Source organism: Thunnus albacares, chromosome 6, assembly GCF_914725855.1.
Source record: "Thunnus albacares chromosome 6, fThuAlb1.1, whole genome shotgun sequence".
Classification (NCBI taxonomy): domain Eukaryota; kingdom Metazoa; phylum Chordata; class Actinopteri; order Scombriformes; family Scombridae; genus Thunnus; species Thunnus albacares.
Window position 1 is genome coordinate 13,666,558 of NC_058111.1, and position 21,566 is coordinate 13,688,123.

At 39.3% G+C, this 21,566-nt stretch overlaps 1 protein-coding gene across 2 annotated transcripts in view; it reads left to right on the forward strand.

The window, feature by feature from the left end:
• The first annotated feature begins 996 nt into the window (after positions 1–996).
• Positions 997–21,566, forward strand: part of LOC122984550 (CD166 antigen homolog A-like) — a 41,118-nt gene continuing 20,548 nt past the window's right edge. Inside the window, exon 1 of one of the 2 annotated variants that reach the window (XM_044355071.1) lies at positions 997–1,303. In XM_044355071.1, coding sequence (XP_044211006.1) covers positions 1,243–1,303 — 61 coding nt within the window. In that variant the 5' untranslated portion in view covers positions 997–1,242. The remainder of the gene's footprint in view (positions 1,304–21,566) is intronic. The other variant, XM_044355069.1, reaches the window with a different exon arrangement.

Here is a 21,566-nt window from a genome sequence, read left to right on the forward strand (position 1 = left end):
GCAGCAGTGTGATACTCTGCATGAAACAAGCCCAGTCTACAAGTCTCAGGCAGAGGGTTGATTGAAAGTATATCTCGTTGTGTGTGTGTGTGTGTGTGTGTGTGTGTGTGTGTGTGTGTGTGTGTGTGTGTGTGTGTGTGTTTGTGCACATGTTGGAGTCAACAGAGGTGTGAAGTAACTCAAGTATTGTGCTTGTATGTATAATTCTGGTACTTTTTTAACGCTAGAGACTTTTTTCAGATGGGATTCATGTAAATTTTTAATCCACTTAATTTATTGGATGGCCGTAGTTACTAGTTGCTTTGCAGATTCTGATTTCTTGCTGAGACACACGTAAAATGTCAACTTTTTAGGAACTTTCAAAAACAACCTTGCTTATTCTGAAGACAAAGCAAATTTTTGACATTGAACTGACATTGTCTCGAGGAGGCGTGTAATCTGAATTAACGAGAAAAATTGAAACAAAATTTTCTCATATTTCATTTTTGTAAGGTTTCATTATTGATGTATTAGCTGTAATTAAACACTGTGAGGGAGACAATTTTTCATAATGAGCACTTTACGTGAGCATATTTTCTTGCTAATACAAATTCTAGTTAAATTTCAAGTCTAGCAGCTGTTGGGTACCTCTTCCACATCTGGGTATTCTGCATGAAACAAGTCTGAGGCATGATTTGCAGGTTACACAAACCCCATGCGTGTGTTTGTACATGCATGTGTGTGTGTGTGAGGGTGCATGTTGGAAAGAAAGAGGGGGGGGGGGGTGAGATGAGAGTAAAAAGAGGGGTGAGAAGGAGGAGAAGGAGGGGGAACACGAGGGGGTGAGTTGCTGGGGGTCTTAAGAAAAAGGAGGGTGGGGGGTTGCACTTGTGTGTGGGAGGTTGGGGGGGGGGGGGGGGGGGGGGGGGGTGCAGCTGGAGGGAAGGGGAGGAGGGGAGGGGAGGGGAGGTGGGGGTATCAGGGGCGGAGCTGCAGACAGTATCCTCCGCCCTCGCGCTTGTCTGCGCACCCCTCGCGATTACCTGTTCCACCAGAACTGATACGAGCGCGAGTTGGCGAGCACATGCCACGTTGGGAGAAGAGCCAAAAACTGAACTGAACTGCCTCCACAGCACCAGCAACCGAGCTCACGAGGACCATTTTAAACCCTAATAGAAGAAGAATAAGAAAAACAACTCAAGCAAGTATTTTTGCTTTTTAAACAAACCAACAGCCGACTGAGGATCTGTGAGACTCGCAAGGATGCACTTGTTGTCCGCCAGCTGCGTGTGTGCCCTCCTATTCACCGCCCTCCTCTGCCAAGGTAAGCTATTGTCTCATTAGCCCGGCAGTGGTGCTGCTTACGCGGGGTGCGTCCGTGCGCTAAACCGCAGGTATGAGAGGAGCTTAAAAAAGTCCCAGCTGTCACACGCAGGTGCCACCAAAACTTCAGACCCGCTCATCGATCACATTTTGGGGGGGATAAGTGGAGCAGGGACGCTGGTGATTCTAATTATAAGTTAGGAAGTCACAAAAATATTTGTAATAGATGCTCCTTTTATTTGATTGTCTTATATATGTTTTAAATTTGAAGTATATTGCTAGATTTCCCCCTATTTTTACAAACAAAATCATTCAAAATTGTTATTTTATTGTTCATTCTGGCAGTTTATAAACCACATAGTAAGCATTGATCCCTAATCTAAATCTATAATCTGTTTAAAAACTTAACTCTCCTCGATAAAAAGGGTTATTATTATGTTTAATATTGTAAAGTCCTCCTCATATCTATTAGAAGTGACTTTTCCAATGTATGTGATGTGATATTGTCCATGGTGCCACCCTGTTTTTTTTATACTCCCCATGATGGGAGAGGCAGTATGGTAGTCATCATCACCCAGACTTCACGTGTGCTCAGGCCATGATGTCATCATGATGCCTCAGTTTTGTGTGTTTTCTGTCCTGTTAACGCATGCTGTTGTTGAGCTGAATGATGCTGCGTTCACATCCTGTCTCATTTATTGTAATTATGCCCGTTGGGCGGGGAGAAGCGCTCTTGATAGGCTCCCTATACACAGAAGATAGGACTCATTTTGGATGTGGGCACTTGGTAATGAGTTGTGCATGTGAATGCGTCAAAGTTCTGGCTATGAAAATGTGGCTCCTTTGGGTATGATGTGAATGCGGCCACTTGGCATTAAGTGGCGGTTTTTGAATTTGTTTGGATTTTTTCCCCCTTGAAAACAGATGAAACAAGCGCAAAAGATGTTTTTTTTTAACACCTCTTTGTCTAAGCTTTGTGTGTGTTATTTAATGTGCAGAAGAAGATGTCTTTTCATCCTTGTCTGCCACATCAGGCCAACAGGTAGCGGCACCATGTGTTCACTTCACTCAGCCAGGCCATTAAGCAAAGCTGCACAGAAGTGTTCCCCTGGACAAGAAAAGGGGGCAGAGAGGTTGATCTCAATGTACTCCCTTCCACCTCGTCACACCAGGGTGGCGCCTGTTGTTGTAAATTAACACCATGCAGCAGCTATCAGTCAGGCTCAGGTGGTTTATTTGAGAGGAAACGAATGGCCCTTTCAAGGTGTTTTTACACCGCTGTGCCACTGCAGTGCCGTGTGCTTGAGACTGGTAGAGAGTACACTCAGTCTGTAATGAGGTTAGACGTTATGGTTGTCCACAACACTGTGTGTTTAGTAGATGCACGGTCTAAAGTGATGGTCAGAACATGTGTGTGTGTGTGTGTGTGTGTGTGTGTTTGCTGACACAACAGATGGTCGCTGTTGGCTTCTTCATGTTCTTGCAAAAAAAAGTGTCAACCACAAAAGATTCACAGAAAAGAAATATTCTTTGTCAGTTTGCTCAATATGGACAAAATCTGACTGACGTGGATTATTGAGTTTGGGATTTGCAATAAAACTGCATCAATACTTATAATAAAAAACAGGCCTGTGTGCTTATTATATTTGAGCAGATGAAAAAAGAAGCAGCTCCCGGGGATACAGCGTTAAAGGCCGAGTCATATGGCCACAACCGGATAGAGAAGAAAAACAGATCCCTGAATTACTCTTTGAACAAATAGTCTTGAAAGATGCATCTGGTTTTTTGTTCGCTCCCTTGTCTCCACCCTTCCCCCACCACCACCACCACCACCCTCAACCCCTCCCAAACAGACAGACAGACAGTGCTCGGTGTCACAGCTGGTATTACTTGTCAAGCGAGTGGGGCTCTCCTTTTTGCTAATGGACTAATCTCTTGCGGGGGTCACCCAATTTCACCTGAGATAGATTCACTCTCCTTTCTTTCATCTTTAACTAGGTTACGTCCAGACTTGTGTCATGAACGTTGTGATGTAAACGCACAGGGAAAAGGAAAAGAGCATTTTTAATTGTACACTCGGGTTACATGTAAGATCTTGTACAACTGTGGATTTTGTTTGCGCGTCTCGTCTTGTTTATAGGCGGTTTCCTCTCGATGTTTGAAGACTGTTTGTGGTTGTTGCTCCTTTTTGAAAAGAGATTTCTTTGTGACTTGCAAAGTATTGTATCCCTTCATGCAAAATTCAGACGCTTTCATGTGAAGTATAGCATCTCAACCCAATCATGGCTTTGAATAGAAATACCGAATCTGTAGGCTACTCCACTTTTATACTTCCTCTCTTAAAGTCGATTATTTTTATCAGCTGATCAATTTTTGGAAATGGCTAGCGGGATAGCTAGAGAGCGTAATCAAATTATGAAACAAAGATTGACATTTGAAGAAAAAGTGGGATCTACAGGATTTAAATAATTGAACTGAGCTGCAAAACATACATAATCTGACTAACAAGCTCTCACTTATTAGAATAGGGATGCTTAAAATGGCCCCAAATGTGATATCTTACAGCTCATTATCCTGCTGGATGCTTAACCCAAATCTGGCAGCTCATAATGTCTCTCAACAAGCTCTGTAGGACTCTCAGTCCTGTGCGTGGAGTGAGGGTGTGAAGTGGAATCTTTTCTAGTATCAGTTGCTGTCTAATGTTAATCTACTTGTGCTTTTGGTCAGTTCCTGTTCAAAATATTGAAAAAGAAAGTGAGACAGATGCCATTTGCTCACACAAGAATCACACAGCAGGTGAGATATAAGAAAGAAACAGTTGTTCAATACACAGATATTTACATCAGAGGAGTGGATTATGTATGGATTATACCTCGATGAGAATAAGAAATAAGTGTATATGAGCAGAATGCAGAGGTGCTGCCAATGGAGAGAAAATAGGGAACATATCTAGGGCTCCTCAAAGAAGAGAAAGGCCTTTGAGACAGGCGAGGTCGTACTGTAAATTAAAACGGCATTGTGGTGGGGGACCCGGTGTCACCTCCCATCAGGGGGTGCAGAATTCCTACCAGCGCCCCTGGCAGCCACACTTTATAGCTTGGATGTGAAGATCAAGCTTTTGGGGCGATGGAAAATCTAAAAATAACCCAAAGTCATGATGAAATTAAAACATGGCTGTTACACAATCTTTGATGCAGCACACAGAAAAAGAGCAAAGAGAAGATTTTAGTGCCAAAATATAAAATTGGGAAATCTCAGATTAGAGTCGATCATTAACCTGCTGTATAGATCTTTGCATAGTACAGTTACAAAGAAATTGAAAGCTTGTCCACCCAGAGAAATGATGCTTATAATGTGTGAAACTTTCCCATACGGTTGGGTTATCTTAGGCTTGCTCACACTAATATGAAATGAAGACTAATCTCAGATTGTGCAAATCAATTTAACATGAAAGAGTACAGTTGCATGAAAACAGTAATTCTGATGTAACACAGTTCAATATGGACATGCATTACTGATTTCTCTTGGTCTTTGTCTGCTCTACACCCCTCACACAGTAGGCTGAAGTGGTGCACACCCACACATACACTCTTTCTCACCCTCCACCCCCAGCAGGACACTGAACAGGTGGATTAGTGTTGGTTTTAGGGCCGTGACGGGGGTTAGTGTCTCTTTATGATTGTTGTTTGTGTGTGCAGTTGTCGAAGGAAAAGCAGTTTGCTCCTGTCACTCACGTTGAGACAAAGGATAAGTTTCAAGTTTTAACATTAGTATTTACCTGATTTGCACTTTTATGACAGAAACTCTGAAAGTATTTTTAGATTCGTTCAAAAATCCTATCGCTAAAATGAGCTTCACCTTTTAGATTAAATGCAGTGAGACAGCCGTGAAGAAATATGAGCTACCGCTTGAACATGCTGTGTTTCCTGCATGTCAGAGAGAGCAATTCACTCTCTGCTGGACTCGCCAAGCAGGGAGATGTATGGCTGACTTTGCCTCGAGAAAATGAAAGGACTTGTGTGGCAAAAGTAATCACTCTCAGGCAATGACTCAATGAGAAAAAGGTCTTTTGTTCGCCTGTGACAGTGTTACACACAGGATTATCAGTAAAACAGCAGCAAGTGAATCTTAATTACACTTTGGTGATTGGCTTGCCCTATTTTTACAGCAGGAGTGTGTGAGATATATTCAATTTTTATAATCTCAGCTAAAATTGCTTCCTCAGCCTTCCAGTTTTGGTTTAATTTGCCAATTAGGTAAAGAAAGGCTTGTTGAATTTGGCACCACCTTCTTATGCGCTGTTTTACATGTTTAGACTGAGGTAGGATTATTGCAAAGTGAGCTACAGTGTTATAATGTTTTTCCAAACAGATCAACATCTCAGTTTTCTCATTTTGCATACAGGTTCTTTGCTCTACTGTGCAAAACACTGGTTTATTTCTTTATCCAAGGGGAGGGACTAAGATTCTATTGTTTCAGCTATAAAGAAAGGCTTAACAACAGGAGAGAGATGACTATGCTATGCAGTAGTGCTTCTTTCTTTATGCAGGAATACCCCCATTGAAATGCACGAAGGTGTCCTTGGTTTTGGTGAAAGACCAACGGCACTCTGAAATTGGGCAGCCCTTGTTTCAGGGACAAAAAGTGAGGTTGTTTCTGTCTTTTGTCATTGACGCAGCCCCCAGCTTTCACTGGATTCCTGTGGACTCCCACCGACTGTATTGTGAAGCAGCCTCTTTTTAAACAAATGAGTGTATGATAGCGACTTCTTGCTCCCGCTCCTCCTTTTGTCATTAATATGGAACAGCACACACCCCTCAGAGAGGGCACAGAGTAGCTGCTGCCTGTCCCTGCACTTCACATGTGCAACCTGACTGGGGGGGGGGGGGGGGGCATTTCTCCTCCATATGAAAAGCCTGTAGCCACACCCATCTTTAACTGGGCCTGGATCTTTGTTCAAATTCTCCATTAGAGTCATTGCTCTGTTTTAATGAATTCTTTGAGAGGCCTCCATTAACTGTGATGGTAATCGTACCACCTCAGAGAATATCTAACGAATACCATAAAGGGGCACATGTGTGTGGAAAGCCAGGGGGCGTGGGCTTAAGATGGCCTTTGTTTTTGTAAATTACATTTAATGAACTTCTTTTTCTCATTAAAATGTATCTTATAGATAAAAAAAGACAAAGCAGTAGCACTTCTCCCACCACTGACAGCAGTCACCACATTGGAGTGTCAGCAGCAGGGGCTCCTTTTGACCTATAAAGGGGGTGAACCTCTGATATTTATGCCTGCTCTGCCATAAAGTCATTATTTCTGCCCATTTATGAGAGTCAAGTGGCAACACAGGAGGTAGCTATTGTATCAAACCTTTATTTGGACTTTGTCTGAGGTTAAGGGAAGTCGCTCGGGTTGATGCAGCTTTTGTGCAAAATGTGAAACATTCATTTCAAGCCGTGGGCGAACTAATAAAATGACATGGAGTTTTGTCTTCCCATTCATTTCTGAATCAGCCTCTGTTGGGTCAAAGCTCTTTTGCAATACTGAGAAGTCGTTCTATTCACGCAGACACTGTTTAGCAATTTTTCATTCATGAAACATTGCACTGCTCCTCATTACGTCTTCCCTTTGGGACTCAACAGAACGGTTTTGTGTCTGCATTTGACCTCGCTATTCACATTCTTGCCATTTTAAAAGCTGTTTCTTTGTATTGAGCTGATGTCCACCATCCCTCCTTCGTAGACTGCAGCAGCAGTCTGTGGTGCCTGAAGCTATCTTTGATTACACGCTGCTTCGGTTGAACTTGCAGGAGACAGGAGATCTCATTCAGGGAGAATCTCTTTCACAGGGGAAGGGAAAAGTATATCTCTGATTGGAATTAAAAGTCTGCCATTCACTTAGTGCCTAAGTAAGAAGCAAGATAAAAAATTAAATGGGTAGCCCATCTCTGGTTCATCATTGTATTAATACACATGGGACTACCCTTGAACCTTTTATAGAGGTCTAAAACATGGTCATGGAAAAGAAAAACCTGCTCTTATACCTCTGGTGCTTCTCTTGAAATTTTAAATCACTATAGGTTTTTTGTTACCTCACAATTGTTGCACTCTGTAAAAATCTTATTTATCAGATGGATTTCAGACCGCTCTTTATATCAGACTCTTAACCAGGGTTAGAGTAGCCAGCCTGCAGTAGCCAGGGGGTAGGTGGAGACATTCTGGAGTAGCTCAAATAATTAAAGAAAAATAGAAGTGATTAAAACAATACATCCTCATATATATATATATATTTGTGCTCAGGAGGAAAATAACCATAAAATTACAAATTGGTGCTATTATTTAGAGAATTTATCGTCACAATAACTAGTAAGCTGCCAGCTACAATAGGTTTACTGCACAGTACAGGCCTCTAGAGCTGTAACGTTTAGTCAGTTAATTTATTAGTTGCCAACTATTAAGTTAATCGCCAACTATTTTAATAATTGATTAATCATTTTTTAAGAAAAAAGTCAAAATTCTGTTGCCCCAATTCAAATGATTCCAGTTTCTCAAATGTGAATATTTTCTGGTTTCTTTGGTCCTCTATGACAGTAAACTGAATATCTTTGGATTATGGACTGTTGGTCAAAACAAGACATTTGAGAACATCATCTTGGGCTCTGGGAAACAGTGATCAATGTATTTTTTTTTTTTTTACCATTTTCTGACATTTTATGGACCAAATAACTAATTGATTAATTGAGAAAAGATGAATTGATAAAGAAAATATTTGTTACACCTTAAATTTTTGTACCGCCTTAAAGCCATGCATTGCGACTGAGTGCGCATAAAGAAAGTTAACAAACAAGCAAAGAAATTTAAATAGTTAGCTAAAAGTAATGCATATATTATTTAAATAATTAGCTAAACATAATGGGTAACAGTTCAGTTTAAGTAATTAGCTAAAATATCCACTTTTGCATACATTACATAACATCCACTTTAATCAATTTGAATAACAACATTTGGAACATAACAGGTACATGCTGTTGATGAAGAGGTACTTGAGCTCATCTGATGTTCCCAACAGATGTTGTACACTCACCGATGATCACATATTTCTCTTTTACTGTATATATATATCAATGAAAATATAGATTATTATTTGACCCTTTATGGAAGTGTTCCATGCTACACGCAGTACATAAATCACTAATTCCTCTACTTTTGGAAGCAAGACATGTTCACATTCAAGCCATGAATGTGACTTGAATAAGACTTAATTTCTGGCCTCGACACATGTACTCGCTTCTGTGCAACTTCTTGGAAAAACCATGATTAAGTGAGAAGGAATGTAGCGTGCACTGGACACGCCAGATTATAATACGTTAGTCATAACTATCTTCTTGTAAGCAAAAATACATCAGCAACAGCAGAAGCACTGTTTTCTCAGATGCAACATTGGTGTTTATTCAAAGAAGTCAAGTGGTGGCTTTTCACATGGCAATTACCGCAGGAGCGATGCTTTGGCTGATGCATGACATGTAGATGTGTTAGATGTTTTATGATAAGACGTGCTGCTGTGCTGTTAAGCGTTCAGCTGTTCCATTGCCAGACCTTACGAGGAAGGTGAAGAGATGCTTGTCTGGTAATTGGATGCAATACTTAATTTTCTAATGGGACGTCTTAAGAGGTCAAATAGCCTCATGTTCCTGTGGAGAATTTCCAAGCATTACACATCCCACTGGTGCAATTTAAAGGCAGAGTTTTATACTGATTTATCCTCTTAGTGCAAAAAAAAAAATCTATGTGTATGACTGATTCGTCTCTGGCTCGACTGCAGGGTGGTCACAAAAGAAAAAAACAGCAATGTTTTCACAGTAAACTCTCTAGCAGCCTCTCTACCGAAGGACCTGTCACATAAAAGTTGCATTATTACCATGCCTGGCCAGACTATAGAGTGATGACATTGTTAAATGCACTTTGCAGTGTTTAATTCTGAGTAATGAAGATGCCATAACCCGTTATGCTACCATTCATTTTCCCCCTATACAAGTAGTAGATACAGAGGACATGACACATCATTTCCTCATGTAATGATGGTGATTTCATTTGGATGCACACAACAAAAAAATTGACAGTGACAAATGAACAGTAATATTTTTGAGAGTGCAAATAGGGACATTTAAGGTAAAGCGACCTGGCTTTTCTATTGTTTTCCAAGGAAATCTCCAAGGATTACCCGTCTTATCATGGAGGGCTTGCCACAGCATGCTCATCTGTAAACAGAGCCAACACAATTGGATACACCAAACCAAGATAACATCACAGCCACGGTTTGTCATTACACTAATATTTGTTAAAAGACAGTAATATCACCCAGTGGGTTTGTAATATTGGACGACTTAGTTACCTGCTCAGGGCAGCATTTCCTCAGATATTATGCTTGAATGAATATATTTCTTATTGTTCTCCTCAGTAATGTCTTGTGTTTACTGCATTTTCCTATCTCGGGGCATTACATCTGCAATATGCAAGTTTTTTCTATTACAAATGAAGACAATGAAGCTGGGTAAGAAATTAGTTTTGTTAGATGTAATGTTTCCCCTCTTGCTCTGTTTGTAGATACATCTTTTGTCATTTTGATGAGAAGTTCTAGTGAGCTATAAAACAAGACTAAGAGCCAAGCTAGCAGCTTTGTGCGGCTAACGCACCATGGTGCTTTGAGCTAAGTGCTAACATGCCCACAATGACAATGTTGTTTACCAGGTATAATGTTCTTGTATTCTGTTGATCGGTTACTTGATTAATCAATTAGCTCTTTGTGTCATAATGTGTCAGAAAATACGGAAAAATGTTGATCACTGTTTTCCAAAGCCCAAGATGCAATCTAAAATGTCTTTGTTTGTCCTGACAAATAGTCTACAACTCAAATTTACTCAGTTAATGATCATAGAAGATCGGGATCAAGAGATTTGTGGCTTTTTTTTTCTTAAAAAAATGACTCAAAACGACGAATACATCTTAATAGATCTAGTTCTGTTAATTGACTAATAGTCGCAGCTCTAGACTGATGGGAATGTCATTAATTTTGTAGGTATTTGGTAATAAACAAATTTTTTTGGAGAAATTAAAATTTTGGCCTGATGATTGAAGAGATCACCAAAGTTATTACAGTTCATCCTGACATGAATGTGTGTATCAAATTTCCAATTGTTGAGGTATTTCAGTCTGGATCAAAGTGGTGAACCGAACAACATTGACATTCTCAGCCTCACAGCTAGAAGCTAGCTTGTCTACAAAATACATCCACATTGTATATTTTAAGGTGCATTTTCAACTCTAATTATCAGGAGTGTTTTTTGTTCTGTTGCAATTTCACTGGCCGTTAACCAGCAGTGAGCGCACGCACTGTGCGTGGACCAGATGAACATATAAAGAAATCCATCACGAGCCGACGTCGGCTCGGGCTGATAGTAGAAAAAAACATTGGAAACCAAATGTTCAGAGCAGTCTAAAGCCAGTGCTTTTTGGTCATAGGGATTACTTCTACATACGTTTAGCACATTATTTGACACTTTGGCCACATTTAATATGAATATCCAACATTATAACATTATATATATGACTGAAAATAAGGAAACAGGTCCGCTTTAAGGGGAGCTTTAGCCAGAAGCCCTCTGTTTCTGTCTGACCCTGCAGTAGAGGAAGCTCATTCCTCCAGAGGACTTTTTGAGCAGCATGTTGACTCAGTTTGCTTAAAGGGGATTGTCTGTGCAGAACATTCCCATGGAGATTCTCACTCCTAAGCTCTTTAGGCCACGTTGCAGATATTTTGAACATCTTTCAGGCATCGTTCAGAGGTGTTGGTACATTTTTGCTTATTGACAGGTTTTTTTTGTGAAGTGGTGTGTATCTCTGCTGCCAGCAAAACTCACTATCAGATAGATCTGCAGTGCTTCTGCTCACAAAAAGTAGCTTGTTCTGAATGTATCACACAGGAAAAGAGACAGAGGGGAGCAGTTAAAGATGTGCGCTGCCAGGGTTGATGGTTAAAAGCACTTATCTTGATGCATGGCTTCTCCTCATGTCATGATGGAGGAAGAAAATGTAATAGCCACTGCTAATGAAATTATTATGCCTTAGAGGACCCTTGTGCCCAAGATGACAGTGACATGCTGAATTATATAAACTGAGAGTGGCTATCTCATCCTACAGAAACAAAAGAAGCAAACAATAGAGTGAGATGGGTTTTGTTGTGACAGTTTTATCTGCTGTGTGTCATTGAAAAAACAGGATAAGACTATTACTGACCTTGCTTCACCAAAAAATAAATAAATCTTTTGGACATAAATTAATGTATTTCCCATAAGAAAACCTGGTCGCATTTATGGAATACGCAAATTCATCATACACAAAAAACAGCTTTTTGCCATTGACATTTACACTAGTAAAACCTTTCAGCCAAATCATGTTAGCAGTTATCCCGCCACCTAAATCTAAAAGTCCTGAAGTCGTAGGAGGACTCAGTGGTGTGACAGCGCATGTTAATCTCCAACCTTTCATAGTACTCTATCAAAGCACACGTTGGTCCATGGGTATTAAATGTGAAACCACACAGATTTGATGTGCAAGCAGGTACATAATCCTTTGTATGTATTATCTGCATTCCATGTATTCCTCCCACCGCTCTCTGCTCTGTTTAGCCAGCAGAGGCTTTAGGACCCCCCCAGAGCCAGAAGCTGAAGCAGGACACAATTTGAAACCGTCATGCCCTCTTAATACCAACCAGGCTGTTTGGCTTATTGGAATGGGGAGCATTGCCTGCTCTGTTTCACAGTGAAGGGTTAGAAGGTCAGGTCTGTCACTATGAGTACACAACAGCATACACGACTCTTTGATCAACTAATGTGAAAGTATCAGATGAAAGCGACACAAGCCATCTGCTGAACAAATGAAAATATCCACCTGTTAATATTTTCTGTTGTTTACAGGCTAACAAGGTGTACATTTTTATACAGCAAAGGTATAGTACAGGGTAAGGTACAGTGCATGAAAGTCAGATAATAAAACTTCACATATTTCCATTAATAATCCATTTTGTGTTGGAAAAATATAAGTCCTCATGCAGAGTCTAATGAAGCACTTTAAGATTGATAAGTGGATGCGTTCTTGTTTACCCACATAAGTGATGGACTTTGGGCTGATTCATCTCCCTCCTCTGTGTCTGGCTTTGTTGTCCGCGCCACTGTGTAAACAAGGCTCCATTTACCCTCAGAAGGAGTGCGTTGTGGCAGCATGTTTGATTGGTATCCTCAGGCACCACCTACAACCTTAATATGGTCATAGAGATAGTAAAATAGTAAACACAACTGCTCCCCCAGGACCTATGGGCTGCAAATGTTCAAAGCCTTCCTCCTGAGGATTTTTGGGGTGGGGGCAGGGACAAGGCTGGGCCACTTCTACAGGGTAGGGAGCATTTGTGGTACAGACAGACAGGCAGGTACTTGAACAAAAGGCTGATTGCAGCTTGGTAAATAGTGGAATCCGTAGTTGCCAGCTGGGCTAATATTTCAAAAATGATCTAATTCACTGAATTTTCCACCAACAGGCTTCTGTAGGACTCTCTCTGTTTGCATATGTAATATGTTTTGCATGAGGGTACAGGTCTTCTTAGCTAGGGGTACAACTAACAATTCTTTTTATTACCATCTCTGTCAGAAAATAAGGACAAATGATCAACACATGTTCCCAGAGCCTAAGGTGATGTGCAAATTCCTTGTTTTGTCTGGCCAACAGTCCAAAATAACAAGGATATTTAATTCACAAAGATATAAAAACAAGAAAACATTTGAGAAGCCAGAACCAGTGAATGTTTGACATTTTTACTTGATAAATGACCTAATAATTTATTAATTTAGAGCTAAGAAGAGAAAATGATCAAATCGATGATCAAAATTGTTGCTAATTAACTTTCTGTTGATGGACAAATCAGATCATTTGGACTGATGGTGAGACAAAAAGAGTAATGTAAGGATGTCACCTTTTCTGATTACCTCAGAAAAGAATGGGTAGATAGATTGATAATGAAAAACTTTCATTAGAGCTTTAAGGTGATTGTCTAATAAAAAGGTTTATTCGTAATTTATTCTAATCGTTTCAATACTAGTCTTGACTTTCTTTTGCAGTATCTCATTATGACTTTAGTGGACCTTTTAGGTTATTAATATAATTCAATGGCACTCCATCTACAGTCCAGAGAGCACAAGTCACATCTTATTGGCTCGGTTCTTTCAGGCAAAAGGCATGTTTACAGCCTGTATGCAGATAACTGATACTTACACCTGTCTGATGTGATACCTCTTAAAGAGACCTGGTGAGACGACGAGCACTTGGATGTCAAGAAGGTTGTTTTGAACATCAGGAATATTTTAAAGCGTCCTGGCCGAAGAGGGAGGAAAAAATGAAAACATCATGGCAACATGAGGATTCATTTCTTGCACTTAGATTTATGGATCAGTTCAAGCTCTTCGGTAATTTAAAGGGCACTATATTCATTAGTGAGAAGCATTACACTGTTAGAGGCTCCATCTGGAGTACCACACCATCTGCTGCACCTCTTTAACCCTTACATTTATTTTATTAGACTGTAAACATTTATTTTATTATCAGTTTGACTACATTTTTGAGCCTTAATTGGGTTGATAACACTTCCCTGTGATTGCTGGAGGAAAAAAGTCTGATTTTAATTAAATTTTAAAAAAAAAGAGTGTTTTCAGCCAGTCCTATCCTCTGAGAAACTGTGTTCATTTATCTTTTCCTTATAATCTCAAACCCGGAAAAAACACAAGGGAACCATAAGAAGCGTTCGATCGATACCTGTTTTCAAGACTCTGCTAACTTAAGGTGCATGCATGAAATGTTATGAGTTCAGCTGGATACACTGAAATCCCAAGAATATACAGTAGGAACATGAATCAGAGCTGCTTTTCAAGATGTGTTGCCTTTCATGCACACACCTACGGCGTAAATCTGAGATTCCTTGCGTATTATTCTCTATCATGTCAGTAAAACTAGCATCAGTGCTCTGAAACATGGGTAAACAGTGGCCAAGACTGACCAGAAATGAAGAAAAAAATTTGAATCTAAGATTTAGCACAACTTTAGCCCCTAGAAATGACTCTTAAGAAGTGTTTCTACAAGATGAATTCACTTGAATTCAAAGACTCTGTTGTTCGAAGAAGCAAAGTTGTTGCATGTGGATGCAAACTCATCTTGAGGCATTGGAGAAAAAGACAAATTCAATAATGTTTGTGGCCTCCTCCAGTTTAATGAAGTTTGAAGGATTCTTGCCATATTAGAAAGTTATCACATTTAAATGACTCGGAAATAATTAAGAATGAATGGTTTCTAAACACTTGTCTGAATGGAGAGTTAATAGACTTCAGCTTTGCAATCCTCTTCACAAGAGCAACATTTGACATAAACTCCTAAGCAAATTTAATAGGCAAGCCTTTCTTTGGTGCTTTTAGTCATAGAACTGAAAAGATTCAATCTTGAATAGAAGTTCACCAGATGAGAGCGTAGATTTAATTCTCATTCAGGTTATTAATATAAAGGTACAGTACAGACTTAATTGACTGGTCAAAACCTACAGATGGCCTTACTTTTTGAGCAATTGAACGAGAAAAATGTGGTATGATCATTTCCACGTGTCACAACCCTCATTATAATGAGCTTCATCTGTGGGATTCAGGATGGCAATGCCCAGTTTTTACATTTTAATAGCTAGAAATTATTTGATAATCCCATTTGCACCATAAACTAGTGATTTGCTCGCACGCTTTGTCTATTATTAGGAAATCACTTTGAAAAGGTCAATTCTCACCTGAGAAACACGGTCAATGTGAAACATTCAAGGCATGTATACCCATTAGCTTCCAATAGTGTCTGCTACTGACAGGGAATTTAAAAACCTTATTCTTATTCATTCACAACCAGAGACTTGGGTGAGGTCAGCTCTTCCGGAAGCAGAAGGATGAAGTCATCGCCAAAAGAAGGGTGGCTGGATAAGCAGGAAGCTGCGCTTTGTTAATGGCCTAATGTTTCCTTTAATGGCCCATAATGAATGGGAGTTGCTGGTGGATGTTTGGAGTAAATACTGTGAGCTCTCCCATGATCTGCCCCAAGTCTTACCCACAGGCATCTCACAACCACTTCTCCCCTCAGGTCTCCTGGCCTGCGCCCCTCAAATACATAATTCACAACATAATGGACCTGATTTCTGAGTGCACTTACCACCCGATCATTCCAGCAGGCTGCTGTCTTAAGAGCAAGCCCTGCACCCTTGCAGCTCATCTGCTGACGCAATTTATGACATTTTTTAAAGAGGATGCTCGTGTGGTCGCGTGTATAGAGGAGAACATTTCAAAGACTAATGATCATGCCACAAGATCAATTCCTAGGAAACCTTGTGGCAAGTCATTTAGAGTGATAATCACCTTTCTTGTAATATGCTTTTATCTTTCCCATCTGTCTCTGCCTGAGAAAAATGTAAGAAAATTACTCTGTGTTACTGCCAATGATGTGACGAGTCATATACACCTACCTCTACATATTCTATGTGAAAAGATATTTTTTCATTCTCAATTGCAAGTATGTATATTCTCAAGCCTTATGGTAACATTTATTTATGCTGCCATTATTTCTAGTGCCAACAAAGACTTTTTACCCCCCAGATATCAGTTTTGTTAAAGTGCTTTCCTGAAGCTTAGCTGAACAATTTAAGCTAAATCAAAGCCATATTGTCTCCTTTGATTGTGTTGTCAGCGTCTTTAGAGTGAGACAATACTTTAAAGGAACTTGAACATCATTTATTAAAAACGCTTGACAATGTTTGCCTCTTAAAATATCATATTAAACTCACTCGCTAATCAAAAGGAAAATGCAAGAGGTTCTTGAATATGTTGCAGTTTAATTGTTTTGTTTTTTTATGTATGTCTCTTATTATCCATCTTTAAAGCTTGAATATTAGTCAGTTGATAATGATGTAGAAATTCAGGTTCTGTGTAATTGATAGACGTGAGGATAACTCTGCTGAAAGAGTTAATGACACACTGCACAAGGTTTCATCTGTGTACCTTGAAATATGAGGTCTATTATGTTGTTTGGTGCTGTGTTTTTCATATTACCTCAAATAGCAGGTCAAACACAGACAACTTGACATCATGTTGAGATATTTCCCAGCACTACTGAGTCAAATTTAGTGGAAGACTTTTTTTTCCAGTTCGTGAAATGTCTTCATTACTTAAACCAGTGTAGACAATAAAACAATAAGGCTCTGACAGTGTCCTGAATGGACCAGAATGCAATGCCGTCACAGAGCATCATGTGTTTTGAGCTGCTTCCTTTGGGCTTATTATTCTCTCCACCTACACGAATAACCCACAGCTGATGCAAAGTGTTTATGCCTGCTCTCGGGGGATTGTCAATAGGCATGCTGGGAATTATAGGAAATCACAGAAGTAGAAGCAAACAAGATCTGATGGACAACATGTACACAAAGAAAGTCCTGCTCTCAAATTACGAGCCTACAAAAAATTAGGGAAATGAAAAAGATATTAAAAACTTGGTTTCAAATTTTTTATCTCGATAACATTAAAGCAGCTATTAGATACTTTATCTGTAATAATAAAGAATCTGTCAAATAACAATGTGTATTGTCAGTTGTAGTGATGAACCTGCAGAGAATTACCACCTGACTCTGCAGTTCCCCTCGGCTTTTCGGAGCTCTACAGCAACTTTCAGCTCATTGTTTAGCTATCCGGCTGCAACTTAACTGTTCTGGCTCACTCTCAGCACTCTCATAGTGTCATTTTCGGCCACAGCAGGCAGCCGTTTACAGAGAAAAAGCTCTGGCGAACATAGTGGAGCATTTAACAGCTAAAGAGCCAGACATTTCCCTCAGGAATAGGTAGAGACCAAAAGCAGAGCTAAAGGAGAGTAAATATTGGACTTACATTCAATCAGGTGGACAGAAACACAACTCCAGATGAATGATAATGTTGTTCTGTAACTGCTGTAAATGCAGGTTTAAATACTTATTGCAGAATAAGCAACAATCAAAGTAAGTTTTGAAAGTTATTTATTAAGAGTCTATGTGGGTGTATTTTGATCATATTTGAGTGGTATTGACATAACAGTCATCACATTTTGATTCAAATATTGCTAAACTGTGATTGGTGCATGAAAATACTGAAGGTGACATCACCCTTTTCCAACTGAGCCCCGCCCACCTCAAATCAATGAGAAGAGCTTGGAGAAAAACACAATTAAAGAAATCTCTTGTGTAAAATAACCAAAAGTCTTTTATCTTCAGCAGATAATTTTGTGTTCATTTAAAAATTTAACACTTATAGTAAGAAGCTGATTGAAGAGGTATGTTTTTGGATGCCTTTAAACTAGATATATGATATGCAACAACAATTCTTTAACAACCTTACATTTATTTAGGGAACCAGCCATTAATTACTCAAGCGTCTTAAAACACCTGAGGGCAAAATAAATCCTCCCTCCATCTTGAGCGCTTCTCTCTTTCTTTGTCTTGTTGTCTCAGTCCCTGTCGAGAAGCGGAAGCAGAAACCTGATTCCGCAGTGGCAGGTCTGCACAGGTACCGAGGCTTCCTCAGCATAAGTCTGAAAATGGAGCCTGCATTTTGAGTCACAAGACAACAATGGGAACCCGACAGGTGGGACTGCAGGCAATGCATTAGCCCTGTTCCCACCTGCTGTCATCTGTAGGTGTCTGTTGACCACACATGATGTAGCAAATGAACATTGTTTTCTTTGCCTGAGGGGGAGAGAGTTATCTATATGTCTCTCTGGAAAATATGTTATTTATTTCACAACGGAAGCTACATTTTTTTTAGTACCGAGAGGGAAGTGAAAAGCAGGTCAGAGCTATTCATCGCCCAGGTACATTGGAGTAAAATGATGCATGAGGAGCACTGATGAGGATTATTTTCTTGAGCTTTACTCCTCTGTGCCTTTGCATCCGTATATTTTGTAAAACCTCTTGCATTCACATTAGAGTTTTTGAATAATATGCAGTATTAACAAGTGCTCTGTGATTGGGCATTTCGTTTACTGAGCATGAACGCTTTTGTTGGTTTGGGAGCACACTGGTCTAAAAATGTGCCAGTGCTGCTGGGGTGAAGGAGGGGAGCCATTATGCTTAATAGACTCAGACTAATAATACTGTGTGGCGTATACTCTACATAATTCCTCATTTGCTGTCCATCCTCCTCCTCAGCAGAACTCAGGCTTGTTTTGCCCCGAGGTGACAAACATGGCTCTGCTCATTGTAGGCTGTGAAAATGTGAGTGTGTTTATTTTATTTAACTCTGGTTTTTAAGGTTGTCATGTTTTTTTGTACAAAAGACTAATTAAACTGCACGCTTTTAGGATGATGCCATCTGCACAGAGAGACGTGCAGAACAACAGATCAGACGTGGTTTAGACCAAAACTTATTTTTCAACCTGGACCCTATTTTCACATCATTTTGTGCCTCGGTGACTAATGGGGACAACAATTTTTGAAATTGGGCCAGTATTGAGCGAGAGCGCTTCAGCCGGCAGCCACAAAACGGGCTGCAATGTAATCTGACAGGACAATAACGCCCCGTCAATGTGCGTCCGCTAAAAGTGTTTGTCAGCTAAATAGTGAGGAAAATAGAGTCCAGGTTGAAAAATACCAAAGTTTTAAATTTTTTCAATTTATGCAATTACTTACCTTGTAGAGTTGTCTAATTATTATTGATAAACATTAAACACTTACTTTTAAAAAAACTCTTTTTTTTTAGATTAGGATGCAAATAACGATTATTTTCATTATCACTAATCTGCTGATTATAGTTTGGATTAATCGTTATGTTAAATTTCATATAACTATAAAAAATGCCCATCATGAGGTATTCATGTTGCTTGTTTTGTCCAAAAAAACAGTCAAAAACCTAAATATATTCTGTTTAAAGTGACATAAAGCAAAGAAAAGCAGCAAATCCTCACATCTGATAAGTTTGAACTGGCAAATATTTTCCATTTTTGCTTGAAAAATGACAATTATCAAAATATTAAATACATTTTTTGTCAATGGACTAGTGATTAATGTCTAGTGATCCTGACATTATCTGATGATAAGGGTGCAACTGAACAAGTTTTCAGTTATTTCAGTGTTGGAAGCGGATTCTTTTATTGTAAGTTTGAGGACACAAAGCTATATCTTGGCTATATTTTGATCCAGTATGTTGCACAGAGAAATAATGTGTCAAAGTGTGAAAATAAACTGAATGGAAATAAACTGCTTTTCTTGAGACTAATTTCCCATTCCAATATTTTTTATTACATAGGCGTGCATCAATTCAGCATTATATCAGTGTCGGACAATATCACACTCGTTTCCATCATAAAACTAATAAATGTTCGGACTTGGACAATGTTTCTTATGTGACTTGTAGATAAGACTCCACAGAGAGCGGATCACTTATTAAAAACAAAAAGACACTAGACAGGCCTAGTTCAGCTTGGACCACAGATAGAGCCTGTGGGAAATGTCAGAAAATGAAACCTTTGTCCCAAGTATTTCTGTCCATAAATGGACCTTTTTCTCTCACATGATTCCCTCTAAAAGACCATTACACCCCTCTGAAGGTCAAAGAGATGCAGGGCAACATCTTCAGGGTGTTAGGTTGCTCTCTGTGCCCTAAAACAGATGGTACGGCTTAAAATGAGGCTTGGAAAACGGCTCTGGATCCACACGTCATAGTCTCTGTGCCGTGTGTTCATTTCACATAATGTAGCCTTTGTTTACCCTGAAGTACTTATGAATACACTCATACCTGCTGCCCACTTCTACAAAATAGCTGAATTTAGGCAGCTTGTCAACATCAGCACGAGAGTTGAAAAGATTTTCAGCATAGGGGTGCAACTACAGTTATTTTCATTATTGATTAATCTGTCGGCTACATTATCCATTAACCTATTAGTCGTTTGGCCTATAAAATGGTGAAAAATGTTGGTCACTGTCTCCCAAACCCCCGAAGTGATGTCCTCAAATGCCCTGTTTTGTCCCAACCAACAGTTACCAACTCAAAGATATTCAGTTTACTGTCATAGAAGACTAAAGGAACCAGGAAATACTCAAATTTTAGAAGCTGGAATAAGATAATTTGACATTTTTTCTTAAAAATTTACTCAAAACCATTAATCGATTATCAAAAAATGAAATTAATTTTCTTTTGATCAATAAATTGTCGCAGCTCCACAGAAATTAAGAAACTATTTTAATAATTGTCTTATCGTTCCAACCATTTTCAAGCAAAAATGCAGAATATTCTGTTTCCAGCTTCTAATCTAAATATCTTATACCTGATGGTTGGAAAATATAAGGGCCACTTTTCACTGCTTTTAACTACTTTGCACTACGGATAATTTATTAATTGGGAAAACGATTAGCAGATTTATCAGTTTGAAAATAATTTGTTAGCCGCACCAACTTGAAAGCCAACCAATACAACTAAATAAGCCGAGTCAAGTTACTACAATGTGGGGAAAAGTTTGTAGCTCTGTACAAAAGTGAGATCATTGTACTGTTTTGGACAAATATCTACTGCCACCCTTCAATCAAACATACAGGACAATTTGATTTGCATGCATCCTCATTACATGTTTGAAAAATGGAGTCACTCAGTTACGGATATTAGTGCTTTTTGTCATCCAGTTCCCTGCAATCCAGCAAAAAATAAAAACCAGATGCCCTTAGTGTTATGCTATAAAGACACTGACAGGCAATTATAGTAGGCTGGAAAAAAGCAAAATTATAGAGCACACAATGTTGACGTTTGGGATAGCGCTTCCATGGTTCAGCCTGCAACAAAAAGAGAACTGTGTTAAAGGGATGCTGTGCAAGTGTGCTGTCAGTTATCCATCAGTGACATGATTACACCCCTTCCCTCAAGAGAGAGAGACAGACTGAGATAGTGAGGATGTAGCAGTGTGTTTATTTATTTTTGTTTGTTTTGTTTTTTTTTTAATCTCTGTTCAGCTAGCTGGTCTGAAAAACACTTCCTCACCACAAACTGCTACTGTAACAACATTCATATGAAGTCATATGTTTGTCACAGTCAGTAACATATCAGCTAAGGGTGTGCACAGATTGAGAGAGCTGACAAAACAGCAGTCTATAGAGCTCATATATTACCAAATAGCTACAAGGATGCTTTGGGGAGC